General features: G+C 42.1%; 1 protein-coding gene across 1 annotated transcript in view; it reads right to left on the bottom strand.

Annotated features, from left to right (window-relative positions):
* PCSK2 (proprotein convertase subtilisin/kexin type 2) overlaps window positions 1–27,770 on the bottom strand; it is a 105,967-nt gene that overhangs the window by 14,484 nt on the left and 63,713 nt on the right. Inside the window, exons 6-8 of the mRNA XM_068405101.1 lie at window positions 18,467–18,543; window positions 11,866–11,954; window positions 9,024–9,199 (exon numbers count right to left, since the gene is read on the bottom strand). Of these exons, the coding sequence (XP_068261202.1) occupies window positions 9,024–9,199; window positions 11,866–11,954; window positions 18,467–18,543 (342 nt within the window). The remainder of the gene's footprint in view (window positions 1–9,023; window positions 9,200–11,865; window positions 11,955–18,466; window positions 18,544–27,770) is intronic.

The following is a 27,770-nucleotide window of genomic DNA, read 5'->3' as shown; positions in this document are numbered from 1 at the left end:
TCTACACTGCCAAAACTGGGTATTGCTGTGAAGCATTTCAACCGGCAGTCAGGATTTGTGGCATAACAGCAGAAAACAGGTGTAACAGATTGTCGGTGAGGAGCAGGGGGAATCCACAGAGGATGTGAAATTTGGGTTTGAGTCCATGGGTGGAGTTAAGCCTGCTGAGTGCTGCTGGGGACAGGTTTCTGCACATAATTACTCTAACATGAGAATGGCCTCAGGGTATCATTTCTATCAGAGTCACATCCACAAGTCTGGCTTAGTGTTAAAACTCATAATTCACTTCTTAATACTCTAATTTCAATTGCCTTTCCTTCTTAGCCAGGACGGGAAAGAGGAGCAAACACTACTGGAATAACCTGATAGGAGCCCAAGGGCATTATTTGCAATGATGCTTAGGACTTGCTGCCTCCACTTCCCACAGCCAGACCTGCAGTAGGTGGATAGTTTGCACAGGCAAACTGTTTGACGGCTGTCCTCAGGCATCATTTCATTTACCAGGCAGAAATAGATGGCTTCAGAGGAAGTGAATTTTCAATTCCCTGGATGGTAGTAGCCTAAACCAGAAAAACCCCAGTTGGGTCAACTAAGAGTTGTATTTGGAGTGACCTGAAGGCTCCCTTTTCCATCTTAACTTTATACAAATCTAAAACATTTCGGTGGTGTCACTCAACTTAGGCTGCTGTAAATTTAGGCCAAAAAACAGGACTGGAGAGGTGGTAGTAATACACACTACCAACACCAGAGGGAGCCTGAAGGGAGACTCAGGAAGAAGAGAGAGGACTAGAACAACAAGAAGATAGATTTTAAAGAGTATTTCTCCTCCAGAATCCTGTTGAAACCTGCTCATTTCTCCCCAAAGTGATGCACAGTGTGGCACCCACAATTCTGAGCCATCTGAAGCTGTATCTCACTCACAGCTGAAAATGGATCTTGGTGCATTTAGTACTAGCCCAAGAGATGCCCACCTCTCCATTCAAGCTAAACCAGAATTAAATCTTTGGCAAGGTTATATGCTTAGAAAGTCACAGACAGCTACTGAGAAGCTCTCTTTGCAGAAACAGCAGGTTTTCTATTTCCAGTGTCCTTCGTGGGATGTTGTACTACTGGCAAGAGACATCCCTGACAAATTGTCTTTCCCCTTTTCTCATCTTCTAAAGAGCATAATCCCAGAAAAAATTCTTTACTGAACTACCTTGCAAAAGTGACTTGGCAGGGGACTGGAGCCTCATTCATTTTATGTAACTTCAGGCACATCGTGAACTTTTTTTTCCTTGTTATTGTGTTCATTCATCATGCTTGCTGGGCTAGTGCCTCAGCCAGTGTTTCTCAAAGTTTTGACTGCTGGATCACACTATCCAGATAAAAACCGGGTGGTATTCAACAAATAAATCTCCTCCGGCTTCCCTGACCTTTCCCACCAAGGCTGGCAAGTGCCTGTGTGAATAACTGCTGGGCCTCTAACATGGCACAGCCTCTGCCTTGGCTCCTCTAGCTCACCCACTCCAGCCTGGCCATCGGGGTTGCAAAAGATGGATGGAAGGAACATTAACAGTCTTCACAGCATGTTCCTGATGCCCTTTGGCTTTGGTCTAATCCTTCAGTCATAGATCAGCAGTAACAGTTTCCAACCACTACAAGATAAAAGCAAAGAATAGACTCATGCCCTGAAAAGCCAAGTACCAGGGAATAGCAGCATGGGGACACCAGCAGGCAGATGGGCTCAGGATAAGAAGGGAAAAAAAAAGCAGCACCTGACTGTGAAGAGGTGTTTTTTTTAGGCACAGTGAAAAGGTATTTCAGGATAAGGACAGCCCAGTGGTTTGCTGATGTTTATGGACTGTCCCACGTCTAAGGAAGAAAATGCAGATGGGGCACATTTGAAAAAAAATATGAAACATTACATAACTGGAAATTGCTTTCTGTAACAAATTCAAAGCACGTATTATTTTATAAGCACCTTTCTTTTTGCATGACATATGATAGCTATTTTGTAATTCCTCCCCTTAAGAAAACAGAAGTGTGTCAGCACCTTTTATATAATTTAATAGCAATTTATGTGCCTAAGTAAGAGATAGGCTGGTTTTCCAGGAAAAGCAAAAAATTCTATAGCTTTTTGAAGTCTTTGCCATGGGTCCTACCGACTTATGAATAGGACTCAGTTAGTTTCCATCTCCTATTAATTTTGACTATATTTTCCTCTGAAAAGAGCGTTTCTTTCTCTTCAGGACTGAACTATTTGAAAATCCTTACATGTTTTGTAATTAAAAACTGCGTCCTTCAGTAATGATGGCTAATTATCTCAGAAAGTGTAGTTTGCAGCTCAGGCAGGCAATATGTGACCCCAGGCTGGGACATGCCAAGGCAAGGATGGACTGTGGAAGAGCTGTGGGACCATTTGCCCGCCGTCATGACTTGGCGGGGAGCATTGTGCTGGGCTCTCCAGACATCTAGGAGCCTACACAGAGACCTTGCTCTGCCTTGCTCTCCCCACCACTCCTGTGCACGAGCAGTCCGGCTATGCGGCGTAAGCCAGCTGGAGGCAGCGAGTCCCTTGGCATCGCTGAACTGCTGCTCATCTTTTGCACTGCCAGGGTTTTCTGGGGCCTGCCTGCGTGTTCCTGCATCCCTGACATGGCGCCAGCTGGACAGCCCATTGAGCCCTCGCTCTTCTGGCTCCTCCAGCTACCTCTGCATCTGCCAGGCTGATTTGCTCAGAGTATTCTGGTAGCCTGTGACTTCCTGGATCCCTTTGCTCTTTTCCTATACTGATTTCTTGGGGACCGCTAAAATCTGAAGCAAAATCTAGGCACAAACACACACCTGACAAGCAGCCAAGTAATCTCAATTTAACCACACAGACATCAAAGTTTTAAGCAGGAAACATATTTGGATTTCCAAAGCTTGCCACTGCACACATTCAAGTCTTGTGTCAGCTGAATGCCTTAGCACTTCTCCCATGTCCAGCCCCTTTGGGAAGCCTGGGGCTGCTGTACCATGCCCCTGGGAAAGGCCAGGATGTCTGGCCTGCCCAGCACATCCACAAGTCGTGGAGTTCAGTGCAGATGAAACAGCAGCTGGGTTATCCTTCTCAAATTCACCACTGCTGAAGGTGGTGTCCCTTCACTCCTGGGCCGTCTAACACTCAGGCATTCAATGGGGAAGAAGGAAAGGCTGTTTTGGCAGGAGCAAGAACTCGGCTATTGGCTGCTATGCAGAAGACAATCACCACTTGGAACCATTTTTCAGTTGTACTTCTCCCATTTTTGTCCGCTTCATATTTTGTTGCCTTCAATAACTGGCTGGCTGGTTCCTCCTAGCAGATTTCTGAAACAATTTGGGTCAAGTAATAATCACCCAAGTACAAAAGACTGCTGCATACGAGATTCTTGAAGAACTAAGCCCTATAATTGTTAAACCCTAACAAAAGGCTTTATGTAACTTATTCTAGACTTGGTCACAGAAGAGTACTGAACTCCCATCCACCAACCCCCAATTAATTGCATAATTGTTAATACCTCCTTTCACTAAAAATAATGCTTGAGCCATTTTCTATGTCTAAATTACTGTTGAAACTGGATGGACTTCTGTTAGCCAAGAGAAACTAATAGAAAATTACACTTTTGGTGAAGAGAGTCAGCATCAGGTTTCAATTAGGGTTCAGTCCAGCAGGGAAATGAGGAGGGAACTTTGAAAATGCTGAGACAAAACCTGTTAATTATCCATTCCTTTTTTGCTGGATCCTGGACTGTGTACCCCAAGTGATAATGCATTACTCTAGTCCAGCAATTCTGCAGGCATAATTCTGGTATCGATAATACTTGCAAAAATCAATACCATATTTCTGAGCTAGATTATCACTGAGAAAAAGATTCTGAACGCCCAATTTACTTTTCACCAGTGGTGATGCTGGTTTCTCTGCCCAGAGCTCCCAACTGGTGTCATGAACCCCAGCCTCACAGCTTCACCTGTGGCTCTTGCAACACTGTGCAAAGGCTCCCGGCTTGTAGCACCAGCCTTGCTGCGAAGCAAAAGCACATGGCTGCTGAGTTGAGGCACAGGGATTAGGCAAAAACACTCCTGGGGTCAGAGTGAGACAGCAAAATCTACATTTTGAGGCTACATTATTACCTTGTCTCCTTAGAAAACAGTAATTTACACATCAATAAAGAAAATACATACCTGTGGAGCTTACAAATATTGCCATCTTGGCCCAACTTATTGATACAGCAGCTTTCTGCTCTTTATGAGACAGTCGTTCGAGTCTTTGCGAAGGGCAATATTTAAACCTGTCACAGGCCCATGCAAAGCACAAACCTAAGACAGCCGAGGTCCTGAGTTGACCAAGATACTCCTGAGGAGGCCAGGATCACAACAGAAATCAGCAGCACTTGGGTTTTGCCGCCATCCTGTCCTCAGAGGCACATGCCCCATCCCCCATCTGTGGCAGGAAAGCAGATGGTCACAGACGGATCCCCAAACCCGGGTCACGTACTCAGTGAAAGGTCGCGTATCCCGTCACCAGGTCAGAAAAGCTGGTCATGCTGTTTTACAAAAGCCTGAAAATATCCCGTCAGGTGACTTCAGAATTCCAAGCCGATATAACATACTCATATGGGGTTTTAATAAGGTTTGATTTTAGCTTACATAAATAAGACAAGGCAAGGAATTATAATGCATATTCCAGACACAATAGCAATACCATAGTAAAGGACTCCTGAGTTACAAAGAAGCTTGTAAGGCGTCCTCAGAAATGGAGTAATCATATGGTTCCCAGATCATAAACTAATTTCCCTATCCTCACTTGGCTGTTGAGCAAATAAAACAATGTTAGAGGTATCTAACTGCATATACTTTATTAACGGGCTACCTTCAGCATATTTCAAAGAACAGTAACAAAATGTCTGTGGCCTTGGGGAGAGGCAAATGAGAAATATTTCCTTTACCGTTTGTTCTTCTTTCATTGGTGAGCCCAATTACACAGACATGATGAGACTATAAATTGTTAATACTGCTCCCCTGGCAAGTTGTACTTGTGCAGCATTTTCTTAGGTAGAACCATATTATGGAAGCAATAACGTTTTCACCAGCACAAGCACAAATGGATCATGTCTTATATATTCTGGCTGAGCCGGCAAAGCCTCAAGAAATTAATTCAGTCCATGAGCCACTCCTCACAACCTACTAATATAAAAGCCTACATCACAAAAATGCAATAGATAGAGACCAGCTTAGCTTGATTACTTCTTTTTACTGCCTTAAATTCCAATAGCTGAAGCTGGACAGAACTGGACTCTTAAAAAGGCAAATAAGAAATATTTACTGGATATTGCATTAAAGACAGGATGTACCATAAAACATGGGTGGAACTAGTTCTTGAGCTAGGTACTTTTTCCTCTTTAAGATCACTGCTGATCCAATTCTGGATGCAAGGTACCAGAGAACAAAAAGTCTATATTTAAGAGAGTTATGCCGTCACAGGAATCCCATCTACCGCCCCTACCTCCCCCTCCAAGCTATCTAGCCCCCAAAGTGCATTAAGCACAGGTCAGACAAGGGATATGTAAATCGCACAGCATTGCTTTGTCCAGCTGTATTATATATAAAATGCTACTACCTGCTCACTCCTCCTCTGCAATGAAAGTACCGCTCAATCAGGTGAGATAGCTAGCTGTGCTCAACACTGCCGAGCTGCTTGTTCCTAAGTCCATCATCCCGGTTTCTTGCTCTGCTCTGAATTTTAGTTTGTATTTCTGCACCTGCAGTAAAATCCCTCCATAGCTCATCAAAGAAATGTATCTGCAAATATGTGACACAGAGCGATTAGGAGCAACGAAACTGAGCGTATGAGCAGCCTGGTCTTGGCGCAGGGCTAAGACGTCTCAGGACAGGCCAGAACAATCTTAGGTTGGTGATTTACTGAGACTGTAAAGAAACATATACCTTTTCTCCCTAGACTCCATAACCTGCTGCTGATCATAGATGTGGCTCAGACGGAGTCTAGAGGCCAGATAATAAAATCCCATTAAGGATATAAATTTTTTGCTCCTGGTAAGTGTGTTTAAAGAAAGAGAGAGAGTGTGACAGAACGCATTCTCTGGATCTCTCTCTCACCAGACAGAACAGCATTTGCCCCTTAGCCTGTTGCGGGCTACCCTAATGGATATCTGACTTAGGCACAGTCTAGCACAGCCTCCTGTTACAGCTGGCAGCCAGCATCAGGTGCGTCACAGCCAAGGGCGAGTGCAAGACCTCCTCATTAGGCAGGTACTGGATACTCACAAGTTTCAACCTAGTCTTTAAAAACTAGAAGTTGTATAAAGTCCTTTCCAATTATGTCCCAAATATATGTTTTCTAGCAGCTGGAATTTGCATTAGGTAAGATGGTTAATCTGTGTCAAACCAGCGCTGGTAATTGCCAAACTGCTTGTGGATGTTTGCATGTATGAAACTCTCTCAATCCCTATTCTCAAGAGCCTGCCGTTCCAGCTGTGAGCTCATTTATCGTTGCATCACAACTACCACTATTCAGTGACCCAGTCACGCTGCTGATCGCTGCCCCTGGACAAAAGTCATGAGACAACACAGCAAAGAGCGGATTGCACTAAAAATGAGTGAGATCGTGTCTTAATAACAAAAAGCAGCTTGAGTCCCCTTCCCAATACCTTCTGATTACATGTATTACACTGACACCAAGTTCACGCACATGCCATCCCTTTTGTGTCCAGCCTTAGAAAAGCAGTTAGTAAAAGAGCCCATAAAGGAGTTGCCCATGTGATGGACAGATTCTGCTGTCCATAATTACGCTATTTTAGTGCTGCCTTTGTGCTATTTACCTTACAAATGAAGAGCACACCAAAGTGAAGGTATGATTAAGACAGAAGGTAAGAATTAGCTTAACGAATGCCAAGAATGGAAAATGGAAGAGGAAAGGTAAGAAGATATATATCAGCCCTAGCCCACCTGGTTACAGCTGCATGGCTTCAAGCATAAAACCAGACACATAAACAAGAAGTGTCACAGTTCCTGCAGTTAGCATCATCTTATTGTTATCAGGTGACCAGTTACCCCCGCATCCCAGCAGCTCTGGAAGGAGGATTTCAAAAGGACAAGACAGTGCGACAGAGTTTGGGGGAAGGATAAAACTCTTGTCAGTGAGTTTCTCCTTGACCTGGGTTCCCAAGTGTGGTGGCAACAAGGTAAATGTTACCTGTGTATGTCAACTCAGTTAACTGCATATTCTCTGTGAGAATTTTTGTATGACTCCTACTTATTTATTTTTAGGTTATTGCATTAGAAATAAGGATATTAATACTACTCTGTGCAAGAGATCTTATATTTCCTTCTAGGACATTTGAAAGCATTGCTTTTAGTTTAATAACACATTTTTATTCTCAGCATGTTGCTTCCTCCTTGCCAATATTTCAGCTTCATCACTAATTCATGAACCATCACTCTGGTGAGAATCAGCTCTAGACTGAGAAAAAAAATTCCTACACTTATTTGTCTCTCGGTTTATAAGAGATACTTTTCTCCTTAATAAGAGGGCTTTTTATTCTGAAAAATGATCATAAATTAGATTTACATTTGTACAGTCAATGGAGAATTTGATGCATATGCTATAGACCTAACTAGGTAAAAGCGTATTACATCAAAGGCTGGTTAGTGTTCCTTTACATGCAGGAAAGTCTGTAGTGGGTTTTTCAAAGCACCATGGAGAGTATTCAGCACCCACTGACCTACTATAGAGGAAAACTCTAGATAAATTAAAAAGTCATGAGAAGAAACACAGCTTGTGTGAGGTGACTTCACGGCAAATTTGAGCATGCCAGAGCTCCATAAACTTTATACTACAAAACTGAGCAGACTCAGGAGAAATTTGTGACAAGTCTCCTTGTGTGATTGCAGTACATTGCTAAATTTTATGGGTGAGAGCCTGAAGATGACTATAATTCATCCGTTATAGGCAAAACATTTGAGGCTCAGGATTTGAGAAAGCTTTAGATGCTTCACTACCTACCACAGCAGTAGATTTAATTATCATGTCACAAAACACGGTAAACTGAACGTGCTGCTCACAGCGAGGTGGTGATGAAGAGTGGGAGAAACAGGCATAAGTAAGAGGAAAAAATAAATGGGTGGAAAAATGACTAAGCTCCCATTGTGGAGCTCCCACACAAAACCACCCCAGATGTGCTGGGGAATTTCAGATCTTTTCCTTATGGAAACTCATCTACAATCAACCAAGGGGAGGAGGCTCATTCCCTACAGTACCAGGAGCAGTTGTGGTTGTCCTGGCTGCATGACACCAAAGAGATGAAGACAGAGCCACGCAAGGTTGGTTTGATTGGTTTGGACTGGTTTTTTTTTTTCTTTTTGAGTTGTAGCACACATTTTACCCAACCTTCTACTAGAGTACAGGTTTAACAAATTCCAGGATGATATTAAGTGTCTTTAACAAAGACCAGACTGTTCCTAGAAGGAGGTGGAAAGCTGGGAATAAACAAGGAGGCTCCTGCTACTGGGAAATAATATTCTTCCATGGACACCTGAACAGTTGTGGTTCAATCACAGCTATAATAATGACCATATACGAGTGAGCTGAAAGACACTACAAATCCAAAATGATAATTAAACTGGTAGCACACCAAAACAGACAATGTGATGTCAGTAGTACAGCTGGCATGTTTCAACCTGGGGAATATTTATAGGATCAGGCTCTTCAATTTTGACTGTGATGGTATATGAAAAGTGTATGTAAGCTGACTAGAGGTAAACACAGTTCCATGCAAGAAAGCACAGTATCCCGATACTATACAATAAAAGTAATGCCACAATACTGCAGAGAGAACATCAATGGACCTTGGAACACACTGAAAGTTGGAATAGTTTACAGAATTGCATTGTGTTCTGCAACATCTATGGGAGGACCATGCGTTCCCAAGTCATTAGTTTCACCGTGACTGTGTATATATGTATCATCCTGCCCCAATATCCAGATTATTTAATAAGACTCTTACCTTGTTCACACCATCTGCCATCGCTTGCAGTGTTAGCTCTCTAGGTCCATCCACAGTCTTTCCATTATCAGTTGGTCCCCAGCTGGCACTATATATATCTATGACTTGAGGCATATGACTGATAGAGGAAGCCTCAATAATGTCTGTCATAAATGGCTGGTCAAGCATTCGAATACCTGTAGATTTAATCAACATAAACATGAATTATGCATTACCCAGCACAAGATGAAACCTCAGCCCATGCAGAAGTCCCCCAGTTACAGGTATTTTGATTCACTGTCAGTCTCACCCACTCAGTAATTCCGCACTCGCCATTCACATTTCACCAGGGTGTGCTTACCCAGCAGGATGGCAGCACTTACACCCCTAGCCACAGCAACGCAGGGTGGCCCAGAAAGAGAAAGCACTTTATTGTTAGCTTTCTAATTACATAGTATTTTCCATCTACTATTTGAAAACACTTTTAAAACAGTAGTATTCAGCAATCTCAGCATTTCATAGCATTTAAATAATATTAATAGTATTTAAAATAGTATTGTGTAACAACTAGGGAAAAGGATTAAGGCCCCCCCTTCTCTAATTTATACTCAGTGGTGCGTTGACACTTCATTAGTTTTTCAAGTAATTTTTCTGTTTGTTTTGGTTCTTCTCCAGAATTTAATCAGAGAGGTGAAACACACCACACAACAATTTCCTGGAAAAATATCATTGTGTCAACATGCAGACACAACAGCAAAATACGGCCAGTATTTGGAGAAAAAAGCAAACTAAAACCTGCTTCCTTTAACCCATACTGCAGTAGAAATCGAGTTAAACAATACAATCCTAGGACATGCCAACTTCATAAAACCTCAAAGTGTTGGCCCTAAGCAAGCCAGAGAGCGTGACAAAGACAGCAGCGCAAGCCCTCACATCCATCATGCCCCACACATAGGGCAGTTTCACTGATAGCCAACCTCTTGGTGGCCTTTGGATGAGACCTGAGTAACGAGGGACACATTCCAACTCCCATTTGTAGCCTTGAGTTGAAGTTCAGTTTTCCCAACAGTTTCAGGACATAGATGGGACAGAAATCAATACCACAGAGCCAAACAGCATGAATGGCAGCGAGGACACTGATGCAGAAGCCAGCGCTTTTACTATATTCAATACAAAATCCACGTGCCAAATGTGAGGCTGGAAAAAGTGGTACAAACTTCAAATAGAAACCAGACCAAAGCTGGATATTCCTGGTCTGCTAATTCAAGCTAGAAATTATGAAGTCAAACTCAATGAGTGAGAAATACCTTCACATGCTTGAAGGCACTGAAACCACAGAATTAATTCTTGACCCTGGAGAGGTGGGGGAACAACAGGAGGAGCCAAGCCGTCTGGTTTGACTTTAGGGAGAAAAAGAGGTACAAGAAGCAAAACACACGATGCACCAGATCCTTGGCTGCCAACTTCCAATTCCACCTGCACACATGGACCCTGAATCCAGCAGCAGGACTCTCAGCCCTAATGAACGTCCACGTTCCACTGCCCACACGGTGGTGCTGCAGGTGCACGCTGGCCTCCGGCAGTAAAGGCTGGCACTGCCAAAAATCGGTGGGGATTTTGCTACAATGTGGACAAGTATGGAAGATTATTTGTAGGCTGTTGGTCATCAGAAAATGCCTTCACCTCTTGTTTTTTAAGCAACCAGCTTGAAGTTGTGGAGCTATACTAATAATACAGATGAAGTCCACCCAAAATCCCATGCCTCTATTTACGCACCACTAAAAGTAAATTGCCAGAATGTGAATATGAAATGTCCCATCACTGGAGGGGACATTACTATCACTGAAGGGGACATGCACTAGACCTGCCTGGCCAGTTACTAACTCCCAACAATATCTCTTGGGGTAATGGCTTAGCAAACATTGCTTGGTGCCCTTCTACAGTAGAGATTCAGCTTTTGATTGTGCAGGTGATAGGTGAAACGCAGCCTTCTCAAGCCTCTTCTGACACTGTGGTGGAACAGGGACTGACCAAGCAGAGCAGAGCTGCCCATGCACACACACTGTGAACCATCCCCAGGAAGCAATGGCTGCCTCCACACTGGAGTTTTAGTGTGGACTGGGGAATGAAATGAAATTCATAATCATCTATCTCTGCTTGCTGTGCTTGGGTTCTCATCATGGAACAGTCTTAGAGTGGGAAAACTGGATTTCTTTAGATTAAACTGAACTGACACATGCTGTCCAAGAGCCTAACTCACTCCAACCCCTGTATTCAGTCTTATCAGTGCAGACATGAGCTAGTTAGAAGTAAAAACACCCAACAGACCCAAGGTGTAAATGCTGGGTGCTAGGCATCACCCACTTCATTCTGTGCATCTGCTCCTACCTCTCTGCATTGCTTGTTAAAGTAGAGGAAACTAATGACTGCAGAGATTTACAGCACTGCAAGGGCCTGCCCTGTGAGAGCCTAAAGAATAAGAGCAGCACGGGATTTGCCTTTTCAAGTACAGTTTCTAAGTGCAGCAGGAATTTATATTTTATCTACTGCAAAATGAGATTTGTCACAAATTATTCTGCAACAACACAGGGAAGAAGCATTGAAAATCAGTATACAAACAGGAGCTGGCATAAAAACCAGAGCTGTCCCTTTGCAATGTTATTAAAGAGGCTATATAAGGCTCTCGATTGAAAAGGCAAAGCCATGGAGAAATTCCTCTCTCCAGCTCCTATGAAAACTAATAAACATGTGGCCCAGTGCCAACCTGCAGTCCTGTCCTGGGCAATGCTCTCTATCTCTGCAGAAGTTCTGCCTGAGGCACAGTGGTGTAAGGACCATTTTACACCTTGAACTGCTACTGTACCTGCTACCTTGGAGTTGTACGCAACTCCCACGCCGCAGATGTTGTTGTTGGCAGCAGCAGACACCTCTCCCGCACACCTTGTCCCATGGCTGCAAAAGGGAAGACAAAGACACCACGTGAACCCCAGCTAATGCATGTGCTTAATTGAGCTGGATCACCGCAATCTTGGTTTTGTCTCATAGTCAGCTCCCAGCGCTACGGAGGAAAACCGTCCCATGGCAAACAGCTGAGTGCTGCACTTGTTATTTGGATGAGCTCATTCCTTCCTGAAGTAGGAGATAATCAACTTCCTCTCTGCAGTATGAGCCATGTCTGCTCTCAGGTTAACACACATACTTACGCTTCATTTAGTTGTAAAGTTATTCAGACCTTTTTAACTTTGTCGAACAGGTTCTGCCTTGTTACCAACTATTAGTCAGTAGAAACAGGCAAAACAGTGTAAAAATAAGACCAATATTAATTCCTTTATTTTTGTGACTTGACAGTGACACATGTTATTTTGAACTCCACAGAACAAAGTCTGATTGCCTTTTTGCTGTTCAAACATGTATCAGAAGCGTATCCCTGCCCACAAAAGAAATGCTATGGAAAGAGGTGGGTGCAATACCAAGCTGGAGTGGGAGAAGGGAGCCACAAGGGTCACAGCACTCCTCAGCAGCAGAGCTGTGGCCTGGCTGGCCAGGCCCAAAGCTGGCCAGACCCAAGGCATGTGCATCTCCCTCCTCCAGTGCCTAATTCCCAGGAGAGCTGACAAAGTGCTCCAGTTGTCAGCTCATGGAGCTACTGCCCTTCTGCTCAAGTGGGAAATGTCTCTCCTCTGACACAGAGGTCCAGGTTCAGGCTGACACATGGCTTTTCAAGAACACTTGGCGTCTCTGAAGTGCTTTACAGCTCTTAACAGAGACCCTTTAACTGGCAGTGGCTCCGAGGCAGCCCTGCAGGAAGGCAGATTGCATTTTCCCTTCTCCTAATTCATCACAGAAATTAAACCACAGAGAAGATAAATATGGACAATATAATCTAGTTTTAAAAAAATAGCACAGCAACGGAGAAACTGGTGAAACCTGTGCTGCTGTCAGGGTTTTTTAAGATGTTGAATCAATATGAATCCACCCTACTGCTCACATCAATCCACTCTGTGCATTAAAACTGGCATTGCTCCTATAGCATGCTAAGGATTCATGCCATTAGGAGTGCTGTATTGTGAAGGTGATATGGAGTACCAGATGAACCATCCTGGGATGCAGCAGAATTGTTTTGTTTTAATCACCTTTTTTCTCTCTCTCTCCCTCCTTAAGCACCTCTGGCAAAGGTAAGAGCAACATTAACAGAAGGCTGAGAAGCTACACATTCTTTTTCCTGCTGTACTTGGAAGAATATATTTTTAAAGGCAGGGCCACGAAAGAAAATGACCAGCCTCAAATGTACATGGTGTCTTGATCATGAAAGGGTCAAGATCTCATGCAAGTTCCTTTTACAACGGGCACAGCGAGGACAGTGATACAGATTTCTTACTCAGCTGCTGGAGAAATTTCTTTCAACAACCAAGCAGTTTTCCCTCATACCCTTGTTCAAGGAACTGTGAAAAAAACACACTGTTGCTAGGCATTCATTATCTAGTCACCTGTGGGCTAGTTACAAGACACAGAGCAGAATAAATGGCTTTGTTAAAAAATTGTCTTGACTGATGCTGGGGCACAAAAAAATCAGTGACACTGCCAGGTGAGCTCTTTCTCTCACAGAGGGAAAAACTATATTAGGACCTTCCTGGTGAAAAGATTTTATCAGAAGGTCCTCTCCCCCCAACTCATCTCCCCAGTGTGCCAGCCCACATGATGGAGACTGCAAGCAGACCTGTTCCGGCAGCTCAGGGTTTAGATACTGTGCTGCTGACTGGAGAAAAATCACGTGTGAGTTAGCACAAACGCATTTGGTTGAATTATTAATGGCAAATAGCAGACTTTTCCAATTTAGCCCTATTTGCTGTTCATGTATCATTGATAAATCCATTGTGGTTTTTATGAAGTGACCCATGTCACGGGTACAAATCACAGCTTTTCTCTCCAACATTCACCTCTTCACTATTATTTCAATGTTTAAAACAAGGGGATAGAAAACAATTAAGAATATTTTCACCTATGAAAAAGTTACTTCAAAGGTAAACCATGTATTAGCATGCAGAGCAAGTTTTCCACAAACATTACATAGATGCAAACGTTTTACATGAACATTCATGAAAACCTAAGGTGGGAGAGGGTGATTCAATTCAAAGTCAGTTTTGCCTTCAGTTGGTTTAAATAACATATCCGTACTAGTTATGAAAATGTCACTCTGCTTTGTCTTTGAAAATTATTTCTATTTTCAAAACCCACTGCCAATGCTACTGTGCATGCCCTTCTATTGACATTTTTCAAAAGAGTCAGAGGTGGCAGAGATTTTCATTGAGGTTCCTTTTCATCTGCTTTGAAATGCTTCTGCAGACAGCAAAGGACAGGATCCATCCGATCCATCCTTCCTAACTTCAGCTGTCTGCAGGGAAGGGCTATGCAGAGCTGCAGCCTCAGTAACTGGGACGCTCTGCCTATCTTGACTGCTTCAGTTGCTTGCACTGGGCAACAGTTAAATACGCAAAGCTCAGAGGGACACTTTTGTGGTGCAAACGCCACCCCCTTTTTACTCACATGACACGGTCAGCTTCTGAGCATTTGAGCGTTTGCACAAGGGAAAGCGTTGCCCTACTTTGGGGAACGTGCCACTCTGCCTGCATCCAAACACGCCAAGAAACAGCGGTAGTGCTGTGGCTCCTCCTTGACACTTGTGTCGTAACGCTGCACGTAGAAAGAGCTGCTAAATCTGTTTATACAAATTCCCAATTATTATGTTGTTTTCATTGCATTGATTGAAAAATGAGGAGGAGGGGAGCAGGTGTTTTTACCCTGTTAATGAGCATTGTCTGGAAGCCAAGATGAGTTCTTTCCTTGACTCAATGGTACTTCGTTTGGATCCATAATAAGGAAGGGACATTTTTACCTCTGAAGAATATGGGTTTCCAATGCCTAGCTAACTCTTATCTGGGTGAGAGAATATACAGAATACAAAGCCTACAGGAGTGGAAATAATTATTGGTTATTTATATCAGGGCAGAAATTCATAATCTCAGTGCTCTGAGATGGGGAGTCCTGAGTCGTGCCTTCTGCATGCTCACAAAAAATCAGAGGGCTCTACAGAAAGGCCAAGCTATCTCTGACTCCTATGGGTACCTCCACACTGCACTGCCAAGGTACTGAATGTGGTTCAGGAGGAGTGCGTGTTAAAAAAAGCAAAGGCAGCTCCTGAAGTGGTTCCTAAAAACCACTGAGTGCTGTGGAGCTGCCTCTGCTTTTGGGAACAGGGCTTGATTCAGGTTGCTTCACTGCTCCCACTGCTCCTCAGGCTCAAACAGATCCCTGCCCCACGTTGCACCCAGTGTCCCCTATCCTGGCTTGGTCCCCAAGCTGTGGGTCTGAACACAGTCAAGCAGTCAGTACAGTAAGCACAGGAACAAATCCCTTGGCTGCCCACTCGTCTATGTGCCTCTCCCTGTAACAGCAGCCGAACTGCCCAGCTGCAGTTCCCTGCCGGAGGCACCACACTATCCCCTTCCAAAACCCACCCTGCTTGGTTTCATAGGCCAGTGGCTGTTAGATGGACAGGCCAAAGTGCTTCCAGCGTAAAGTGGAAGGGGAATCTGTGCTTACAAACAGAGCAGCTGCGATTAATAAAGTACTCCGTGCAAAAACCTCTCCCTTTTTTTCTTAAAGTCTCATGACACTTTGCACATGCAGCTGGCATCTCACAAAAGCCCCTTGTTTCATCTCTTTAAAAAACAGTCCTCTGCTTCTTGTTCCACAAATCACTTGAATTGCTCACACAGAAATGTATTCTTTAGGGAAAAAGGGATATTATGCTATCCTATTTTGAGTCTGATCCTCCTGCATGCATAAAATTCAATGGGAGATACATCACTGACTGCAAACTGAGCAAAATGGACCCTTCATTGCAGGTTTCCCTGAATGTTTTTTCTGTGTAACTACGCTCTTCAGACGCACCTTTGCAGCTATACATATGGATAGACAGACTGTCATAAGCAGACAGTTATAATCCACCAGTAATAATAATTCAGAAGTCAGAAGTTATGACAACAGCTTATATACGAGCACATCAGCTTGATTAACAGTATAGGCAAGAAATATGCAGAGAAAAAACCAGTCACAACTACTCCTGAACAGCTGGATATGGTGTGTTGGCTTGCATCTTAGCCTGGAGAAAAAGAGACATTTTGCATCTTAAAGCCTTCTTGAATTGTGCAGGCAGGAAAGGGATGCTTTACTGAATGCGTTGCTCCTGTGATTTGCCTTGCAAGGCAGAAAATTCCCTGTCTCACCAAAGAAACCTCAAGGTTCATGACAAAGAATGCTATACTTCCTAGGTATCAATTTTTTTCTGGAAAGAATAATGAAGGAAATCAGCAAAGCAATTTCTGCATTGCTTTTCTCCTCCTGGCTCGCTGACTTGAGCTCCCCATCCCCTCAAGAAAAGAAACAGAAGAAAGTGTTGCAGCTCTCTGAAAACCTGAATCACGTTGTTCTCAATAATTACAGATCAGGTCACAGACGACCATGCTGTTCACCCTCGATTCTTCACTTGGGTGTCTGAAGTTCGCCAGAGGCACCTGGGGCCAGAGTCCATAACCCTTGCCACATCCAGGATGCTTGAGGCCCCTTTTAAGAGACTTTAGGAGGTAACTCTGCCTCCAGGGCCACCCTGCAGAACACGTGAGGACTGCAAACTGTGCCTCACTATAAAATACTTGATAGCAGCACAATCAGTGTTAATGGGGCTTGGCAGAATACACTTAGTTTTATGAAGTTCCACACTGAAAATGACAGAAGCTACCATTACCCACTAAAGCTAAATTTAATTTTCCTCTGTGCTGCTCCAGAGCTAAGTGGTATCTTTCTCCTCCAAAGATCCTTTGCATAAATAAAGCAAGAAAGGCAGCAGACCTTCACAAATTAGAGCCCCAGTCTTTCTCCAACTTTCCATTCACTAATTGGATTCATACTAGTTTAAAAGTGTCACATGTCCTTTCCCAAAATGAAGGAGAAATCTCATTGGCACCTTGCTTTGGCTGAAAAATGGCAGGACTACAAAGGAGGACATCATAGCTCCTAAATCTGTTTGATCCATTCCAGGAAGCCTGCGCCTGAGGTGGAAGCACAGCCGCTCCACATCTTTGTTGTGCCATTCTACAGAACTAAAATTGATTTCTCCAGAAATAAAAACAAAAAACCCATACAAAACTCGGAGGCCATCCATACACCCATACTAGGTTAGAGATGAAAACCACATCAAATAGGCCTAAAATATTTTTTGATAAGCACTAAGACTAAGCCCTGAAACCTTTAAAAGTTTTCAAATCCTCAGTCCTGCTGCTATGTAAATGCTGGCAACATAAATTATTTTTGCATCTAGAAGACTTCAGGAGATTTCATTGAAAAATAACCTGAAACAATTTTTACAAATTTACAGGCCCTGGGGAGTATGCTGCAGACCCAGAGATGCTGGATGCTGAGATCATCAGGTAATAAACACGGGCATGGGACAGATGCAAAATTCAGGGCACAGAGTTTTTTTTAAAAACTGTCAACACACATTTCTGTGCCATTCTAACCAAAAATGAGTTTTGGGAAACATAAAAGGTCCCATTTCCTAAAATCTGAAGCCTTTTCTTTTGGGCCATTCTTATTTATACCATACCTTGAGGACCAGACCTTCTGTTGGAAACTGGCTAAGCGCAGAACATATTGAAGGAGGAGTGCATCTTGGGCAATCACGATGCATTCAGGAGAAATAACACAACAAGCACAGCTGCACTGTTGATTCCAGGTTTATAAACACAATAGAGCAGGTTCCCAGTCAGTCCACGTGGACTTCAATTCCTCCCGCAGCTAGAAATATCTCGGAATCAGCCCTGAAATGCTACCCATGTACACTGTCCTTAAATCACGGTGAAAAGAGAGATGATTCAGAGCTTATGTAAGATTTAATTGTTTTTAAACTGGTCATTCTACACCATGCTGCTTTTCTGCCTTCTTAGTCTATAATTGCATGAAAAGACTTTTTTTCCCTCAAAGCCTTTTCCTGTCTCCAGCTTACTCCCTTTAAAATTAGCTAGCAGTGATACTGCCTCAGACACAGTAGATGGGAAAACAGTTAAAATTGTATTAAGCGTATACAGATTTGGGCTACCCTCATGTCCTAGGATAGCTGACAGAAAACAGTATGTGGCTATCACCCATTCAAACAATTTAGACGTATACTCTTCTGAAGCAGCAACTTCATTTATAAACCATAAAATGGTTGTTCAGCATTATCCAGAGGCTACCTAAAAAAATGAATTCAGAAGTAACCTCTAACGTTCAAGCAGGAGTGAGACTGCAGCTTCTGTTTTAGCAACCACAGAATTCAGCAGAAAACAAACATTCCGCAAATATCAGCCAATATTTGTAATTTCTTAAGCAAACCAAAGTGAAGAGCAGGCTGATCAAGATGCATTTACCTGTTAAACCAGTCATCCGTGTAGCGGGGGTAGGGGTAAGGATCGTTACTGCTGAAGTCGTAGCTGGCTTTGGCATTCTGCAAAACACAAAGAGGTTCAGTAAATCAGCAGAAAAACATGTGCAGGGCAAAGTGGAACACAGACTGAGGGGGAGCTGAGAACTGTTAGCAAATGTTGCCTTCGTTGTTCTGTGAGACGCATCTGGACACAAACTGGTCCCTGTTGTGCCGTGCATTTCCCACACCAGCAAGCATGGGGAAAGATGCTTTCTGGGGTGTAAAGCTTTCTGTGGACCATTAGTATTTCCAAATAGCATGGCTAATTGTGAGGTGGTGTGAGAGCTCAGGCTACTACTAAGGGATCATTCATTAACACAGGAGTATTTAGGTGTTCTGCTACCTAGGTTAACCCCTATTTTCCGAGCAGTGGTGGAAGTGACCAGACACTTGGGTCTTCCGTCATAGAATTATTTTTTAAAAACTCATTTGTGGTACTACAACAAACAGTCAAATTTCTAAAAGCGTTTCAATGCCTAAGAATGTAAGTTTCTCAAAATTCAAATGTGAAAACTGCATTAGTGGTCAGCACATATGCCTGAAAATCCCTTTGCATATTTTCTTGGTCCTTTAGTTGTCTGAACAAACACAGCTTTCAGGTGCTTTTGAAAAATGTCATCCCATGTCTCTGCTCTTCATATAAATCTAAATCATTCCTGGTTTTGCCCCATCAGCAGAGTTAAGGACACTCAGCAACTTTTTGATGCTATATCCAAGAAGCAAAAGGAAAGTTTCGGAAAGTCAAGTGCCATCTTCTTTCTTCTCTCTAAATGAAAAAAATAAAGGGTGACTGAAAATTAAGCTTTAAAAAATATTTAGAAGCTTCCTCTCAAGTGTATGTTCACAGAGTTTATATTTTAATAAACACCATACTCAAGGAACAGAATTATGTTAATTCTTAATTAATGTGTACTTGTATTCTTTTTTCAGATTTGGCTGAGCATGCTATTGAGATAATTTGAGACTCGTGTATGAATAGCTTTGCTCCTAAAAACATTCCCCTTCAGCAGATTCTCAGTTCCTGGGGTACAGGAATAGACAGTCCATTGGTAGCACTAAAGTCTTTGGGTTTTGGACTCAAAACTCCTAACTCTCAAAAACTCTTGTGCCAGAACAAAACGGGGACAACATTGTCCTTCATTGTTGGAGGGCAAAACTAAGTATCTTCCAATTTACTGTACCGTAATTATTTTGGGTGATCATTTCAGAAAGCCTGATTGCTCATGTTCAGCACAGACAATAAATATTTTTCAGCATTTGAACGGAGCAGAGATTTGCAGAATGACTATCACGTGGCTTGATGGTGTTCTCCAGCTCAGACATAGCTGAATCCCTTTGAGAGTATCCTTATCGATCTCTCCATATCTCTAAACTAAGGCCCTGATTTTCAGCCTGAAGATGCCTTCCAATAATCTCAGCTACAGCCACAAATTCTCAGTGCTTCTAAGTCTCTGTGCCCAGGTGTATGGTTAATTTACCTCTTTTAATTACCACAACTGCTTATACAGGACTTTGAATGGCATAGATTTGTATGAGCTAAGAGTAAACAGAACATCACTTTTCAGCCAGGGAAAGAAGCGGAATTTGACAGTGATCTATAAATCATTAATAGCACAGAGATGGTGGACAGGGAGTTATTATTTACTACTTCTCATAATACAAGAACTAGTGGGAATCCATAGAAATTACCAGAGCAGAGATTTAGAAGCAGCAGCAAACAAGAAGTAGTACTTTCCTACAGAACATATAATGAGTTACAAAATTCACTGCCCCCAGCAATTCAGAGGTTAAAAGCCTGAATGAAATCAAAAAGTGGTTACACAAATTAACGGAAGATAAATCTGGAAGGGGTATTAGATGCTGTGCTTTCTCCTTCTCCAACAGTCTATAAAACAGTGAATGCTAGAAGCTGGGAGGCCATAATCAGGTAGATACCACATAGCCTCTGACTTGGTGACCACACTGCTCCTGAAGCATCTGCTGCTGGCTGCTGTTGGAGGCAGGATCTTGAGCTAGATGACTCTGGGCTTCACCCAGGGTGCCTGGCAAAAGCCATGTGGCACAGACATCTCATCTTAATGCAACAGAGGAAGTTCGTATTCTGCAGTGTCCAGGGGAGCTGTGACAAGGATTTGTGCAAGGGGCCAGGTTTCATCCAATACATGGCAGTAAAAAGAAATGAGCTTGTCAACAGAAGAGCCAGTCCTATTCTTTATTAACGAGCACAGCATCTACTCCTAGCAGGACAAGCTGGAAAACCACATCCTATGGTAAAGTCAAAAAAGAAATAATGAATCTGAGTAATTTAATTAGCAGATAAAACCTGCTCTGTCACAGAATCTAGCTTGGCAACCTTTGGAGAGAAATGCATTTCAATCACAAATTAAAGAAGCTTTCTTACACTACCACCTTAGACTAGACATGGCCTGGAAACTACACAGAATGCAAATAACCAGCCTTAGTTCCAGTGATTTCAGATCGTTTCTTTCAGGTAGGTATGGTCTAACTCAGTACTAAATGTCAATATATTGCCAGCTTGTTATTCAGTCAGAACTTCTGTTTTCACTCTAAAAATATTGTACAGATGAGAATTTAAACTCAGTTGTGGGTCAGCTGTGTTTTTCTCCCCCATCTGGAAGAAATGCAGTCTTACTTACATAGACCCTAAGCTCAAAGGGGGTCTGGAGAGGCTGATTTTTCAGGACATCACCACACATGCAAGCACCTCGTGGTAGCTATCAACTGCTCTTTACTCTAGAATTCCCTTGTATGAGGAATTATGGTGGAAAAGCCCTTCTAGCTGTGCAGATGTACCACTTGTGTCCAGAGTACTGATAGGCAAAGGGATTCCACCATGAATGATTCAGCCACCCTACACCAGACTGCAGCTCTGCTGTATCTCCCATGTAACCAAATGTCAGCTTATGGAAAGGTGCTTTAGGCAAGCTACAAACAAAGTTGTGCAGCACTCTTCCACATCCTGTAGCTCTTATTCACTTGATTTTGGATCACTGCACTCAAAGGAAAAAGATATCTAATGTAGCAGGAACCATCCACAGAGTGCAAAATTAAGAAGAATTCTTGGAAAGAAAACAACTGCTGACTGCACAATTTATCTTCATTAGGGTCTTTGAGAAAAGACAGTGAGTTTCAGCTTCATGAAGGAATATTCCGCCCACACTATGGAAGCAGTAGAACAGATAATGAAACAGCAGCGACAAGTACAAATGGACTCCTTTAAGTTCCTAATTTAAAGATCAAATCCCCAAATATCTAAGCCTCAACCTTTTTAAATTTCTTTTTTTTAAAGCATAAACCAGTGACAAATTAAATCAGTTTCAACACTGGACCAGAAATGGAACTGCTTCGGTGGATAGCCAAAATGTTTCATCTTGTGTTTTGGAAAGTGAATATTAAAATCTGTGGTCTGTCAGTCTCCTTCCCCCAGCTGGACTCCCCAGCAGGCAGCAAGAGGGGATTTATCCCCAACGCGGAGATGTAACCAGGGTAGGAACCCGGGAGGTGGCAAACAAAACCAGTGCAATTAGGATCTGCAGCAGCACAATGAAATGAAAACATTTTGCTTTTCAATTCAGGTAATTCAGTTTCCAGTTTTATCGCCAAACTAGTCTACTAGCAGTCATTTCTCTTGAACTTGAAGTATTTAATATTTGGTTTTCAATAACTAAGGTAGTTGCCTAGTCTTTTCCTGCTATCAGTGGGGACAATTACTGTATAGATGTATAATCGCCACAGAGCAACTCAAGCCACCAGTCTTGGGCACTGATCATAGCTTCATATCTAGACTTCGACTAGTCATTAAGCAAACAGTGTTAGAATGAGATTAACCCTATCCCTCGTGTTCAATGAGAACCAGATCCTTATTGAAAAGCAATCTGAACCTGATGTTTATCAGCAGTCACCATCTATACATAATTACTTATAAATAATGTCTATTATATAATAAAAATGGTTGTTTTGCTAACACAGAGATGAACTGTCTTGTATTTTAAGGCATATCTCTGTTTTTGCTTTCTAGCATCCTGCCCCTCTACCTCAAATAAGATGCTAACAGAGAAGTAGTGGATCAGATGATGAAATCCTTTGAATCATTTATTAAGCAATAGCTTGCATACCATGACATGAATAAATTACTTTTGCCTGTGTATAAAATTCTGCTTTCCTTGAAAACAAGCTTAGACTGGCATTTTCCAAAAAATTGCCCTGTACTTTTTAAAATACATGCAGTAAAATCTTCTTTGTAAAACATACATTCTGTAAAACACGAAAATAACAATAAATCAGTTGTCCCATGTTGTTGCTCAGATCTGTAATAAAATTATGTACCTTGAATAATGCTGCAAGCCCATAAATTTTTATATGGTTTTACAAGCCTCTAAAGAATAATTCACATATACTTCTCTTTTCCTCTGTAACTCAAGAAATGTGTCTATGCTCACATGCTAGTCCAGGAGACAAACAATTAAAGACACATGTCCCGTTGGTCACAGTCTGATTCTTTTCATGATGTTAGAGCACTGGTGAATTTAGCCCAGAGATTTGTATCTTTTAAAAGAAGACAAACATTTTTAACACAGGTGGCATCTGGTCTTATCCTCTTCAGGCAACTGCAAATCCTTGGAGATCTGAGGCAGAAAGATACCTTATGCTTGTTTGATTTCTTTACCGATCCAAAGAGCAAGCAAACCCCTGGGCTCACATTACAACATATAACATCTCGAAGAAACTGTACTGAAGTAACACCGAACATTACGTGGTGGAAAAATGAAATTTGGTTTTGTACACACAAGCTTAAGAAAATGGAATATGCTCACCAGGAGGTAAAAAAAGGAGGCAACGTAGTTTGCTTAGGAGGGGTGCTATAAGGCTTAAAGGTCATGAATGAAAAACAGAGGCACTGTTGCTAAGTCAGTAGTCATACAGTAAGCCCTCTCCTCTCTGCCATGGGAAGGACACTGTTCTATTTTTTTTGGTTTGTGGGTTTTTTAAAATGGAAATGCAACAATACCTGCAACTTCTTAAATAGCTCTGCCTCTACATGAACTAATTTACATGCCTATATTACTATCCAGCAAATTCAGAGCTGCATTCAAGACCTTGTCAACACCGAGAACATATCCACAAAGTAATGGGCTGTGTTCAAAAATATTAACCTTAAAGATCAAAGTCCCTGCTGGTGAATATCATCTCCCTCCAGAAACATAAGCCTTTTACCCAGTTCTTACAGGTACATCATAAAAGTAAAAATACTCAGCCAGACAACACCAGCCAGTTCTTGAATAATGAATAAGACAGCAGCACACTTTTCTGCCATCCTCCTTTTCAAAACAGTCACAGAATAATACATCAGAGCATCATTTGAAATGGATGAACCAGAGAAGTGTGCTGGGTCCTGAACAATACTTGAGGTGCCCATAAGCCCACCAATCCACTTTCAGGTATTCATTAAAGGCCCTGCCTGGCCACAGAATGAGCAAGTACAGAGCACGCTGCAGTGGTGATTTCATTTTTTAGTTATCACTGAAAAAGCTCTTATTCCAATTTCCTTAACACTCATCAAGCACCTGGGATTAGGTCAAAACAAAAACTAGTGGAATTATAGCCGAAAGAGGATAAACTGGCTACAAACAACAGGTGACTACTGCTTAATTTCTAACAGTGGAAATATTTGAGGTAGCAAGTGGTAACAATTCTAATAATCCAGTTATTAGAATTTATAGGAAGACACGTTCGCTGTCTCACCTCTGATGCAGCTTCTTCTTTTGCAAAGCTAAATCTGTTTCACTAGTTAGGTTTAAAAACAAACAAAAAAATGAAGCTGAAAGAGACATGGGGTCTCCCGTTAAGATTTATATTTATCTCCATTAAGGTAGCATTATTTTTAAAGTAACAGTTATGAAAAAAAATTGCTTCACTGAGATCATCTGACATTGTGTTCTTTTTCTAGATTAGACAGATTTCCTTTGCCAAGTAACTGATGATCTTCTCCACATATCACTTGGCACTACAATGTCACACCTCTTACTTTACTTTTTCCTGCACTGATTTTTTTCCCACCTCCCCTGCAGACAACATCTGAAAACCAACACGAGTTACACTGCCAGCTAGTGATCTTCAGCACGTGAGCATCTTCAAAAAGACGTCTGCAGGCTGAACAAGCTGTTTCACATGGGATAAGGCACCTGGGCAGTACAGCAGTGTGGAATACAACACAGGTAGAGCTAAGAACAAACTTTTTCAAGCTTCAAAGAAGAGACAAAACTATCAGTTCCATTATTAGGTACCAAGACTGTTGAATGTTTTCCCAGTATAGTAAACCAAATGGAAGTCCAAATGCATCCAGCTAAATGCCCTCTAACTCTCTGCAGCTGTTTGCTAATGCTTGGCTCAGATATATACAGACAAACAGGACCAAAAAAAAAGAATCACAGAGACTCAGAGAAGATTTAGATTGGGCAGATTTTTTAAGAAGTGGAGAATTATTTTTTTTTTCCCTAACAAAGTTTTATAAATAAAACTAGCTTATTGAAATACCCTCCATTTTCTCCCCCCTGCATCTTCACCTGACATAGGAAAAAAACATAAGAAATTGAGGCAGGCATGAGGCTTTATTAAAAAGCAAGCAGCCAAATGAACTTGTGCTTATAATAAGAGGCTGCTTCACAATTTGCCTCTTGGCATTCTTAGCCTGCTCCACAATTTTCAGGTTGATGTGGAGGAAACCTGAAGCACATCACCAGTTGTTAATTACTTAGAGCCAGAGCTCTGAAGGCAAAAGCAAGTTAACCTGCAAAAAAAATGAAATCTTTCTGCTCAGCCAAACATTCCTTAATTTTCAGAGGGAGGGCACAAGAATCTTTAAGCTATACCTGCAGCATACTGAAGGGGTACTGAATGTTCATAGGGAGGCACATTGCTAAGATAGTTAAACCAATAAAGTAAAAATAAATTAAGCAACTAGTTACTGTTAAATATTTGCAGGGCAAGTAGCAAATTTAAAGCTTTAAATCTTCAGACTATGGAATGAACTCCTTGATTTCTTTAATTCAGGGAGGAAAAAAGAGAAAACACTGTCATCTGAGTGGCTAGAGATATATGAGCCATTGAATTATTTTATCATAATAGCAAATACAAAGAGTGCAATGACTTTTACTGAAAAATACTGTGAACATAGACTTCATCTAGCTTTAGTGTTCCATTTTATTAAAAACCTGGCCCAAATTCCCTTTCCAATACATGGATTTTTTTCTCCCTTCAGATACTTCGGTTATGTATTAGTGTGACCTACTGAAGTTGAGAGCGTAATACAGGTATAAAGCTGGCAGCAGAAAAGTGAGGTTCAGGTCTATTATTCTTAGTTATATTCCTGTAAGAAATAACTGACAAGTTTGTCAGTACATCAAATATGTGTTGGGTGCTGAGCTGCAGTAAAGGTTGTGTTTGCAGTGTTTTGATGGCAGCCAGCACTTAAAACCTCTTTGAGGGATGAGCTATAAGAGAAGGGGAGTTAAGCCCTCTTCCTCCTTTCAGTGAGCCTGATCCAAAGTCTAACAAAATCTGCCATGGGCTCTCCCACCAAACACAGCAGGCAGAATTCAGATCACACTCAGCACAAAGGTCTCTTAAGTGGCACGTGGTGGATAAGGGACAATTTTTTCCATCAGTGGAAGAAAATCCACAGCTCAGAGTTTGCAGTACAAATTCAGCAGTCATAGAATCATAGAATGGTTTGGGTTGGAAAGGACCTTAAAGATCATCTAGTTCCAACCCCCCTGTCACAGGCAGGGACACCTTTCCTCTAGACCAGGTTGCTCAGAGCCCCATCCAACCTGGTCTTGAACACTGCCAGGGAGGGGGCAGCCACAACTTCTCTGGGCAACCTGTTCCACTGTCTCACCACCCTCACAGTAAAGAATTTCTTCCTAATATCTAACCTAAATCTACCCTCTTTCAGTTTAAAACCATTCCCCCTCATCCAGTCATTCAAATCCAGTTGTTTAGCATGACATGGTCTGGGTGAAGAGCGGCCACTTGCACTGGGAGAGTGAACACTTCCCTGCTGCTGTGTGCGGCTAGCAGGAGTTGGCACCAACATCACTCTCTGTGACTGCAAAGGCATCGCAGTCAGAGTCGTTAAAAACTGATCAATTATCAGCAATGCTGACAGCAAAATGCAGGAATAGTGGACGTGCGGTTATGATGGCACTCATAAAACAGACTTGGCAGGATATTAGGGGTGACCACTTTAACGGGTTACACCAATCATGTTGTTACAAAACAGGCCAACTGCAGCTTTGCAGAAGAAGGAAATCGAAGTGGCTTAGATGGTTTGGGGAGTTAGCTACAACAGACAGACCTGGTCCATGGTGGTTATGGAGAGGGGAGGACAGGGAGAGCTATTCTGGTGACACAGAGGAACTGAAAGTCAGAATAGATGAGGCAGAGAAGTGCTTGGGTATTTTCCTTCTTCTGAAAGGTTTCTCAGTTGATAAGAGAAGAAACCGTTAGCAACTGCGCAGCTGGTGTTTCACCCAAATTGCATGAATATGGAAGATGATGAACAGACACATAAAAGTGACATTGTAGGTGAATCAAAGCCGGTGAACACTTCAGAGAAGAGACTGCAAACTATCATCTACATTTCTTTTGTCACAAAAAGCAAACACAGGTTGACTTACATGCCTTAGAGTTAGAAGGTCTTGAAGATCTACTGTTTCATTCCAGTTGCATGCTGACCTAATGAGCATAGTTTGAGAGCATCCCGGGGAGTATTAATAATGTGATTAATATCTGCCAAGACATGCCAGGTTCTCAGGGATTTTAATGGACCCATTTATATGCTTTGGTATTAATAAAAAGTTTGCATTGTTTATTCCACGTGGAATCAGCAAAACCAATGGAGAGGCAAAGCCAAAATTTAGAGAAGGTGGGATCTTCAGAACATTTTCATGTAATACACACACTGCATTTTACAAGCCTTTATGCTTTTAAGTAGTACATGATCATTCCAGGTTCTTCTCTTAAGGATTAGTATATTTGATCATAGCTAGTGTTTTCGCAGTAATTTACTGGATGCGTAAATTTAAGAAATGTCCTAGACATCATTAGCTGACTGAAAGAAAGACTCATAGTTACATCATTCAGACATGGTATCACTGTTGACTAATTCTGCAACTGAGTTAAGTGCCACTGAATTAAAGTGACTTAGTTTCTCACAAGAAGTAATT

Source organism: Nyctibius grandis, chromosome 1 (genome assembly GCF_013368605.1).
Source record: "Nyctibius grandis isolate bNycGra1 chromosome 1, bNycGra1.pri, whole genome shotgun sequence".
NCBI classification, from domain to species: Eukaryota; Metazoa; Chordata; class Aves; order Nyctibiiformes; family Nyctibiidae; genus Nyctibius; species Nyctibius grandis.
The sequence above is the reverse complement of the archived record's forward strand: the minus strand, read 5'-3'. Positions and strand labels throughout refer to the sequence as shown.